Consider the following 11,160-nt stretch of genomic DNA (forward strand, 5'->3'; position numbering starts at 1 on the left):
AAGTAGGTGCTCTAGACCACTGAGCCATCTCACCAGCCCCCAGGGTGTAATTTCTTTTCACCTTTCCTGCCACCTCAGGGAAGGCCCCAATCAGCTCCTCAGGTTCCCCCTCAAGCCCCATCCCTGGTAAAAGGTCATACACGCCTCAGCCTGTCTTTGTTCCAATCCAGAGAATTCCTTATCTTCCCAAATTCTCTCTGTGTCCTCCAAGTTAATGAAGCCCCTTTTCCTTTTTTCTTCTGCCTGTTTGCTGCGACACTATCAAAACCTATCAGTGCCCATCAGCATGAGCTGGGCAGGAGAGACCAGGGTGAGGACTGTGGTCTTGTGTGGATGAGAAATCAAGCAAATTAAAGATTGCCTTCGATTACTCTGCTGTGGCTTCTCAGCCTTTTGGCTAAGACTAAGTGATTATCCTGTACCAGATTGTGAATTTGTTTTGTTTTGTTTTGAGACATGGTCTCACTATGTAGTTCAGGCAGGTCTTGAATTTGTAGTGATAGTCCTGCCTCAGTCTCTTGAGGATTATAGGCATGTGTCACCACACCTGGCCATCACAAGTCCATTTAATTTATTTTTTATTTTTTATGGTACTTCTGTATTTGTTAGGTACATTTTTTATGTTACTAGACTGAAGAGACCAAAGTAGAGTTTGCATGTCTGCTCTCAAAGGGCCTAAGGCGTCTTCAGCCTCCTGAGTGCTGGGATTACAGGTGTGCACCATTATGCTTGGCCTTGGAAAAAGTTTTTGTAACCATGACTAGGGACAAGACTGATCTCAAGCACTAGAGGGACGCAGCTGCCAAATGGGCTCTTATTAGTGTACCATTCCTGAATTATATGCTGCTGCAGATGGCTTCCTATGCATCTTTATGTCTTCAGGAGGACAGGCACAAATGTTCAGGACTTAAAGTATCACACTTAAATGTCCCCTAGGAAAACAGTGCTTTTTTGTTCTTTTGTTTTTGCCTTTTGACCTATTGCCTGTTTAAAAAAAAAGTGTATCTCTCCTCGAGAGAAGGTTCCAAAGTCATCTCTTTGCAGGCAGGACTGTGGCCTGGGAGCTGGGGCACCATAGCCAGCACCACACCGAGGTCACAGGCATCTCTAGCCAGTTACTGGCAGATTTGCCAGACCCACAGTCACCAAATGGAAGACTCCTGACCAGACCAGAACAAATGCTTGTAACCAGTTCCTCAAGGGACCACTTAATATATGTGGAACTGCAAGAGCCTGGAACAGTTTCCAGATTAAAGATTCCACAATGCTTTCTTAAGGAAGAGTGAAGATGGTTAAGCTGCATATTTATACAGTGAAAGCTCTTTTGGCCTTTCCTCTGGGATTTGTTACCTTTTCTCTTTAGGACTTGAAGAGTTTCAGAGGTAGAGGAAGTTATACTTAAACTTTTTCATGAAAGTAATTTTTCTGGTTTGAGTAAACTTCAAACTCGCATACCACCAAGCTCTGTAGAGAGCCTAGACACTTGTGGGAACCCTGTATTTAGTTGGCTGGTGGACATGTTTTTCCCATAGCTCCCATTCTGAGTATTAAGCAGCAGGGCCTGAGTTCATCACAAAATCTAGGCTTTGTGTTCTCTGTGTGCAGAGAGGCATTACAAATAACCTCCCCTAAACTTGCCTCTCACCCCCTTCTGTCTCACCCCACCTACTCAGGTTCAATGTGGGGTCTCAACCTTGTACAGCAATCTAGCGTTGGGCTGCTGTTCACGTTTCCCAGTCACTCCTCAGGGAGTTAGTAGAACAATGGATTCTCCTGAGTGTCCCTCTTCCTCAGAAGGCACAGCTGAGACATAATAAAAACTTGAAAGCAGGTTGAATGAGGCTGCATAGCTGTGGGGTGCAGAAAAACTTGGAAGCTTTGGAGTTAGGTGCTAGCTGGATCCTGTCTGTCTGCTCTTTTGTGTGGGTGGAGTATACTTTAAATATATCCTCCAAATTTCATGCGTTGGAAATTGAATCCCCAAAATCAGATGTTAATTTGAAAAGTGAGAGCTTGGGAGATTGTGTCAGAACTCCTCATGTGAGTGGGTTCACCCACTCAGGGACTTGTGGATTACCAGGGGCTGGCTCTTATGAAAGTGGGCTTGCTAGTGCCTCTTGCCATGTGATGCCCTTGGCCATGTTAGGATGTAGCACAAGGCAATCACCAGATGCTGAGCAGATGCCCGTACCATGTTGTTGGGCTTTCCAGTTTCCCAAACTTTTCCTGATCCATACCTAGTCTTTGGTGTATGTGATAGGTCAGGCTTAGAGGAGGGATTGGAGAGTTGCTGGTGATGAGAACATTAAGTAGGAATTTCTAAGACCAGAGAGTCTTTTGGCAAACTTCTGCTTTCAAAAGCTGTCTTGTTGCCTGAGACACAAAACACCCACAGCTCCAAGGAGGAGAGGTTTATTTTGGCTTACAGTTTGTAGTTTAAGAGTTTGATCCTTAGACTAGAGTTGGCTGGCTCCAAGGCAGGACAGTATGGCAGAAGGGCATAGCAGAGGAGAAACAGCTCATGGCATGACAGGCAAGAAGTAGAAATCAAGCGTGGGCCCAGGGAGATAGCTCAGTGGTCTAAGCGCCTGCCTGGTAAGCACAAGGTCCTGAGTTTGATCCTTAGTATCACATGCTGTGCCAATCCCAAAACTGGGCGCAGGCTTGTAATCATCTCCCAGCGTTGGGGAGACTGAGGCAGGAGGATCACTTCAAGTCTGAACTGCATAGGGAAACTGTATTGATCAATCAATGAAATCAAGGGTGGAAGGAGAGAGAAATGCCGCATCTAGCACAGCTCTCAAAGTACCCAGGGGGAAGGACAGCAAGAGGACGGAGAAATAAAGAGACAGAAAGCTGAGGTCAGAAGAAGCCCTGTCTCTCGAGATGGGAGGGAAGGAACTGCTCCCCCAAAGCATCTATTTATACATTTGTCATGTGATACCCTTTTACTTAACCAGCTTGTCTCTTACCCTCTTACACACCCCACCGTTCTCAGGGCTGTAATGTCTGTTTGCCTTTGTTGTTCCATGCCCTCAGGGCATTCCTGGTGCACTACCTGCTTTCTGCTTCAATGTGTGAAGATTATTAGCTCAGCTGCTCCCAATAGAGAAATCCTTGTGGGCCTAGTCCCCTGTTGTAGTTTCGAGTTTTGCAAGGGAACAATACACATAGCTTATAGATTTTATAGTAGTCACCCAAAGAATAATGCACAAAAAGGATGCAGAAAATCTGTCCACATACTACAGATCAAAGACTCCAGCTGAGGGCCTGGATCCCATGATAATAATGTCCTGCATGAGTCCAGCTGAAGACCCTGAGCCTGTAACAGTGCCTCCAAAGAGTCTTAACTGGAGGCCAAAAGCCCATGACAATGTCTCATGCAGGCCTCTTTCACAGATCTGCACTGGGAAGACCCAAAGGTCAGTGGTGGAAGCTAGAAAGTTTATGCCAGTGTGAGGAAGGATCTCTACTAGCAGGCTAAGGGATCTGAAGTGCAGCCAGGAAGTGGTGCTCAAAATGGGAACCAGAGCTCCTGAAAAATACCACAGCTATCCTCAGCGACAGTGAGGTCCTGAGCCCCTCCAACAATGAGAACAGCTGAGTTCCCATCAGGAAAGCCAATGCAAAAAGCTTCTCCAGGAGCAGTGCACTGTCTTCCTTCCTCTCCAGAGCCAGGAAGCAATACTAAAAAAAAAAAAAAAAAAAAAAAAAAAAAAAAAAAAAAAAAAAAAAGTGAAATGAAGCCATTCTCAGTGACAGAGTGACAGTAAGGTCCCAAGCTCCTTTGATGATGAGAACAGCCATGTTCATCAGGAAAGCCAGCACGACAAGCTCCTCCAAGAGAACCAACAGCTCCTGAACAGCTTCGTACAGCCTCTTTACTTCTGCCTCCTATGCTGCCAGCAACAGCCTTCAGATGAGCCTCCCATACTCAGTACCACGCTGGTTCAGTTCAGCTGAGTGTTGACCACCAGACCCACCACATCCCCGGTGACCCATCTCCTCTGACCAGGCTTCATTTCCCAACATGACATTTAGCTAAAAACCCACCAGTGAGTTCACTGGTAGGTTTTTGCCCCCATGATCTATTCCTCTCCCAAAGGCCCCGGCTATGAATGCATGAGGTTTGGGGAGGCTATCCAGATATAAACCATAACATGCACAAGAAGTAAAAAAATAAACTCAGTACAAGATATACTTGCAGTAAAATTACACCCCTACCCCAGCATGCTTTTTGTTTTTCTTTCATCTGAAAGTAAAAATGGGCAAAAACAGGGGCTGGGGAGATGGTTCAGTGGAATAAGCGCTTCCCTGGCGAGCTCAAGGGCCTGAGTTCAATCCCCAGCTCCACAAAAAAAAAAAAAAAAAAAAAAAAAAAAGGACAAAAACGAGGTAACAAAGTCACTCTGGTGTCCTCAAAATGGAACCTCTCACTCCTTGGTTTGGGTGACCTCATAGTCCCTAGTTCAATGTGCTTAGCAATGGGTTGGCTGAGTGATAATGCACATGAAATCCTGGCATTTTAAAACAATGCCCCTGACTCTCCAGCAGCAGGTGAGTACCACCTGATGTTGAGAAGCACATTTTTTTCAATGTTAGTAATATGTCCTGATGAAGGATTTACCACATGCCAGACACACGACTGGTCACTTTATAGGCATCATCACATGTGTTGTTCTTTCCTTGGGGAATAATGTATGCTTACCTCACCCTATTTTACAGATGAGCAAACTGAGGCTCAGAGGGAATCATACCATAGGTATTTGGTTATTTGACCCATTCATTTATGGAATGCTTTCTGTGTGTCCGAGTTTTTGAAGGCACTGGGTATGTCCCACAGCTTCAGAACTCAACCGTTTATAGTACTTTATACTTAGACCCTTCCTTGCCTTTTACAATTAGTTGTATTTTATTTGAGACAGGATCTCACTATGTAGTTGAACCTTGAACTCACTATGTAACCCAGGTTGGCTAAAATACTTCTGATCCTGCTAATTCAGCCTCCCAAATATTCCAGGCGTTTGCCACAACACCCAGCAAGTGTTCTTAAATACTGGGTACTGATGGGTAGAGGCAGGGGCGCCTCAGACCAGGAGAGCATAGGAGAGGTAGACAGGGGAGCTGGAGGCATCCAGCCGTGCAGAGGTGGGGGCATAGGGCATCAGCAGTGTCGGAGGATGAGCCCTGACTAGGGCTCTACGGCCATTAAACCAGGCTCCATTCCTCTGGCGCCCGGCCTGACTCCCGAGAGCGTTAGGCGGGCGGAGCGGTTTTTTCTGGCAAAGGTCAGGTGCCCAGGGATGCCTCTCTGGGTCTCCAAGGGCTGCGTGGGAGCCAAAATTCGAGCTCTACCAGTAAAAAGAGGTCAGGCGAGCCTATTGCTCTGTCTCTCTGCGCTATCCTCCGGGAGGGGCGTGGTCAAGAGCATGGGCGTGGTCAGACCGGGGGCGGAGCCGTGCGGGCGGAGCCGTGCGGGGCGGAGCCGTGCGGGGCGGAGCCGTGCGGGGCGGAGCCGTGCGGGGCGGAGCCGCGGAACCCTGCCTGTGGGGTTGCTTCTCTGGCTGCTGCCTACAGGGCAAGCCATCCCTAAACGCACAGCTGGTATTTCTGGTGCGCCATCGCTGCTCCCGGGCAAGGGGATCGGTCTATTCAAGACCAAAGGAAGGGCGGGGAGGGGGCTGGCGAGAACCTCGGAGGGAGGCAGGGGTTGTTCTGGGAGCGGTCGAGACGAGATGGACCCTGTACGGCCTCCTGGATGGAAGCTAGGGGCCCCTGGGTCCAGGGGACGCTGTTCTGTCACTGGCATAATGAACTTCCGCTCCCTCTGCCTCAGGCATTTGCACCACTGACAGAGCGAAGTCGATTCTGACTGCGAGGGTCCACATCGCGAGCAGAGATGCCCACGCCCACTGTAAGTGTGGGGCGAGGGCGGGGACGTGTTTTCCAGGTGATTGGTTTGGGAGCTTGACTTATTTGCAGGGAAGATCCTTGAGGACCTGGGCACCGGCCCTCCGTAGGCTACTGGGCATCAGGTGTCTGAGAAGGGTCAGGTATCTATACTTTGCGTTGTCTCTTGTGAGGCAGGTCGGGAGGTCGAGTTGCCCTAGGAAAGCAAGGCACGAAGCTGAGACTTCTCTTCACCAAACCCAGGTGCGGTCTGGACAGGCACGGCCCCACGTTCCCAGCTCTGGCTTTTCCTCTTCTAATCTGTGAGGTTTGGCAGATCCTCCTGTCCCTGGTAGGACTTTCACAGAGTGGCTGAGACTCACTTGGGACTGAATTCCCACTGAGCACCCTACTGTGAGACTTTGATCAAGTTCAAATTCACTCTGTTCCCCAGGGTGAAGATTTTATCACTTAAAACTTAGGAAGTGCTCTGAATAGCCTGGCACTCATTTAGAGAGCCCAGTAAATGAAAAGGGCTTGCACAGTACCTGGCACTAGTGCATCCTTGGCATATTTGACATCTGAAGTATTTACTTTTTGAGGCTCTTTCATTTCTCTCACATTATTTTCAGTAGTAGCTTAGAAATGAATAGTGACAACAAATGTCCAGAAAAGAAATGCAGACAGGGGCCGTGGAATAAGCGCTTCCCTGGCAAGCGCAAGGGCCTGAGTTCAATCCCCGGTTCTGAAAAAAAAAAAAAAAAGCAGACAAAGAACATTTTCTTTTATTAAACATTATATATGTAGTCATGCCTGTAAAAAAGTAATGAGAAATTAAACATGATATTACAAAACAGAAAATGTAATGGGTTAACCGCATTAATGTATATTAAAAAACAGAAAAACATTTATTCTTACATGTAGATTGGTCATAATAATGAATAATTATAATGCTACAAAGTGTGTTCTGGAAACTTCTGAAAAAGCCCATGTTGTGTCAAAAGCTGATCTTCGTGTATTCTCGCTTAATATTCACTGGAGCTTGATCTGTCAATTAGGCTAAAGAATACTTTTATTAATTTTAATTTGGAAAACTTCTTTCCAGGAAAGAACACTTAATGCATTAGGAAAAAGCCCTAAACACCAGGATTTTTTTGGCAGCGATTCATAAATGTCTCATTCATAATAAATTCAAGAAATTGTAAATGATCCATGCTTTTAAAAAAACCAGTTCTATTTTTATTAAATTGAATTTTTTATTTTATTTTATTTTATTTTTTCGGAACCAGGGAATGAACTCAGGCCCTTGCGCTTGCCAGGCAAGCGCTTATTCTACTGAGCCATCTCCCTGGCCCAAAACTTGTTTTATTTTTTTATTTTTTGGTGGAACCAGGGATTGAACTCAGGTCCTTGCGCTTGCCAGGGAAGCGCTTATACCACTGAGCCATCTCTCCAGCCCCTGAATTTTTTTTTTTTGAGACAGGGTTTTTCTTTTCTTTTTTCTTTTTGCAGTACCTGGGATTGAACTTAGGACCCTGTGCTTACCAGGCAAGCACTTATTCTACTGAGCTATCTCCCCAGCCCAAGACTGGGTTTTTCATGTTGTCCAAGTTGAACTTGAATTTCTGGGCTCAAGCAATCTTCCTGTCTGAACCTTCTGGGTTTCTGGGACTATAGATGTACACCTTCTGGCTTCTAGTGTCTTTTAAACATCTCCATATTTAAAGCATTTTCAGTAAAACTCTAAACCAAAAAACACTTCATACATTTTATTTTACCTGACACAATTCCCCAAGTTTTTTTTTTCTTTCCTCTGTGAAAATCAGGGCAAACGATTATGGGTGAACGATTATGAAATTTGGCATTTATTTCATCCATTGCTCTAGGCCAAGAATATAGTTCTTGGTCATTCTTTAGTTTCCCTGGCACTAGGAGACCAGACTGTTTTGTTTTCTGTTTTGACTCAGAAAATGTAGGACACAGGGTTGACAACATAAAATGTGTATAAAGTGAATGTGAATTGTACTACGCCATTAGGAGCAGATGGTTCAAATATGTGCATGGGGCTGAGACTGGGACTGACTATAGCTATGTTATTCCATTTAACTTCCATGCAAAGGAGAAATGTTTTTAAAGGATACGAAATAAAAGTTTGCTAATATATATATATATTTATATATATAATTATTTACTAATTATATTATATTTTATTATATATAATAAATTTGTATGTATAATAAAATATCTCTCTATATATAATTTCTTTTAAAAATAATGATTCCTTTCCTCTCTCTGGCTGGACAAAACTAATCATTCTTCTTTTGTTCCCAGCCCAAACACTTAGAGTCATTCTATAAAAGAGCAAGTTGCTGTGGGGAGTCAGGGAGGCATTGAGGAGTGGAGCTGATGCTGAGACCCTTTCATTTTGTGGGTTTGGGGACTGGACCCAGGGACTCATGTATGGGAGCCAGGCACTCTACCACTGAGCCAAATACTCCTATCTTGAGGGGTGAGTAGTTTCTCAGGTGAACAGCCCTGGAGTACTTGGAAACAGAGGTAAGTCTCCTTGTGGAGCGAAACTGGTGCCTGACATAAGTGGCTTTGTGTGGAATAGTCTCTTGTGAAGAACTGGCTCTTTTTTTTTAACAAGGAAGGAAAATTAATATGTGTTATACCTACTATGGGCAAATTGTGCCAGATGTCTTACATAAATTTAATTAGATGTACACTATTCTATAGGAGAGGCTGTTTATTCACTTGGTTCATATGAAGGCTGGTGCTTGGGAGGTTAAGTGACTTTTGGTCACACAGAGGTACAGGTGGAACATCAGTGTAGTCTCCAAGCCTCAGAGTAATGGATTGTTCACTAAACCACATCTGGCAAGGGAACATTTTGTCTGTGTATTGAGTTCTCAGTAAACAGATCATCCTGCTACAGTTTCCATGTTTGCCGATTAAGACATCACTCTGTTTCATTTTCCCATGCCCCTGAGTACTCTCAACACTGCCCACTGTATCATTGGATTTTGGGTTCAGGACCTGCATTGGAATCCTTGTCTTGATTCTGGGTGGCTCTGAGGCCTGAGGCAAGTTAACTCCCATTTCTGAGCTTGGTTTCAGGTCTGTACAGTGGGACTCCAGGTGACATGCGAAAACTCCGTAGTGCTTGGTGTTGATGAGTGTGAGTTCCCAGCAGTTCTCATCCATGAGGGGCTGAGGTTTTTCCCTGAATAATAAGGCTGGGGATTAGCAGGCGAGGGCCTGGGAGGCCAGATGAATTTTGCCTTTTTTTCCCAGGATGCATGTGACCTTTGGGCTCCTCACACTGAGCCTGGTTACTGTTGGAGCTGCCATTATCTTTTCCAGTTGGCAAGGAGGCTCCATTGGCACAGGGCAGAAAGCAAAAGCTTAATGAGTCAATCCAGGCCGCTCTATCCCCCATTCACCTTTTCTCTGGCCTGGGACATCATCATGCCTCTTCCATGTCTCTTATAGCCCCTAGCCTGTGAGGTGCAGAGTTTTAACTATCCTGTATGTTCTACTGCTTTTATGCATCTGTCCCTATCATCTTTATCATTCCTGGTATGAAACCTGCTGAATAGGTATTGATAGTCCTGTTTAACCAGAAATCTCAGTGAGGTTAAGTGATTCCTGAATGTTACAGAGCAGCACAGCATAGATGGGTTCAGTTCAGGTCCCTGAGAGTGGCCTGGGCTCTGCTTCTTGGTACAGGGCCTCAGACAGACTGACACCCAGCGCCTAGGCAGAGTCACACTGTAACACACATAGTAACTTTGCCACTTTTAGTACCTCATCTCCCCTAGCCTCAGTTTCCCCACCTGTGAAAGGAATCCTGTACATCTCAGCCTAGCATTTCAGGCTGTTTCTTTTGTGGGTCTCACTTTGGACTGCAGAGAAGAATCACTTTAACACATTTTCTTTTCCTAAAACCTTGCCATGGAAACTCCTGACTCCCTCCTGGGAAGTCCCTTTCTTCTTACATTTCCCCTAGAGTGTCACAAGTGAAAGAGGCACAGTTGGAGATTTCCACCAGCGCATGTGGTTTCTGGGAACACGGAGGAAAGTTTCAGTCTTGGGTTTCACAACCTCCCCAGTATTTCCAGGAGCCATCTGCAACCAATCCAGATACCAAAATAAATAAACAGCACCACTGGGCACGATGGCAGCAGAAACTGCTATATACTACAGATTTCTGGGTGCTCAGTGTTTTGTAGCTGCTGACTTATTTGATCCTTAGTATAATGCTATGAATCTGGTGTGACAATCAGCCCTGTTTTACCAGTTGAGGAAACTGGCTAAACTGTACAGTTAGCAAGCAGCTGAGCCTGGGTTTGAACACAGAGCCCTAAATGTAATCACTATGCTGTCTGCGAAAATTAAATACATCTTGATTGAAAAATAGAGCAGCCATGCTCATTTTCCTATTTTCTGTATATATTTTTTAATCCTGAAATAGTTCATAAAAAAAAAAAATCAAATCCCCCAAGCCATGGTGAGACAGATGGGGTGTGAGTGGATCAGAAAGAACACTGCCTGAAATGTCCTTGAGTGAAAGAAAAACACTTTTGTTCTGCAGTGGTTCTGAATGTGCTGTCCCTTTCCATCCCAGTCTTGCCCAGTGCCCAGGGCTAGGGCCTTGGACTGAATTGCAGTTGTAGGGCTGAAAGGGGTCTCTCTGCATGGACTGCTGCAGGGGGCTGAAATCTGCCATGAGGAGAGAGTATCTTCTCCGCCCTGCCAGGGTAGGGGAACTGGTAGGAGTCACACTGTAACTTTGCCACTTTCAGGTGACCTCATCTCCCTGAGCCTCAGTTTCCTCACCTGTGAAAGGAAGACTATGCATCTCAGCCTAGATTTTCAGCCTGGTTTTTTTTTTTTTGTGGGTCTCACATTGGATTGCAGAGCAGAATCACTTAAAAAGAAAAATACCAGGCTTGGGCTCTACCCTAGGGAGCCTGCTCTGGCCATACCCTACATGCCCTAGCACTTTGCTACTTGGAGCTTTCTGCCCTGCCCTCCTCCTCAATGCCCCCAGTCACCTGCCTCACAGAGCTACTTAAAGGCCATTTCTTGTTCACTACCTTCTCTGATTGCAGTGTAGTGTAGGATTTAGTTATTCTTAGATCTGGGTCCAAATTCTATCATACCGCATGTAGTTTGTCTTCATCGTTCAAGACAAATAAAAATTTCAGGCTCTTGGCTTTCTATACCATCTTCAGTTTCTGTCCTCCAATTCTTATTTTTCTCTTT

General features: G+C 45.3%; 1 protein-coding gene across 2 annotated transcripts in view; it reads left to right on the top strand.

Annotated features, from left to right (window-relative positions):
• Positions 1 to 5,504: 5,504 nt before the first annotated feature.
• Positions 5,505 to 11,160, top strand: part of LOC101590811 (HRAS-like suppressor 3) — a 25,952-nt gene continuing 20,296 nt past the window's right edge. Inside the window, exons 1-3 of one of the 2 annotated variants that reach the window (XM_023703996.1) lie at positions 5,505 to 5,613; positions 5,837 to 5,914; positions 6,088 to 6,153. In XM_023703996.1, the coding sequence (XP_023559764.1) occupies positions 5,900 to 5,914; positions 6,088 to 6,153 (81 nt within the window). In that variant the 5' untranslated portion in view covers positions 5,505 to 5,613; positions 5,837 to 5,899. The remainder of the gene's footprint in view (positions 5,614 to 5,836; positions 5,915 to 6,087; positions 6,154 to 11,160) is intronic. The other variant, XM_023703997.1, reaches the window with a different exon arrangement.

Source organism: Octodon degus, unplaced genomic scaffold, assembly GCF_000260255.1.
Source record: "Octodon degus isolate 3935 unplaced genomic scaffold, OctDeg1.0 scaffold00184, whole genome shotgun sequence".
Taxonomy (NCBI): domain Eukaryota; kingdom Metazoa; phylum Chordata; class Mammalia; order Rodentia; family Octodontidae; genus Octodon; species Octodon degus.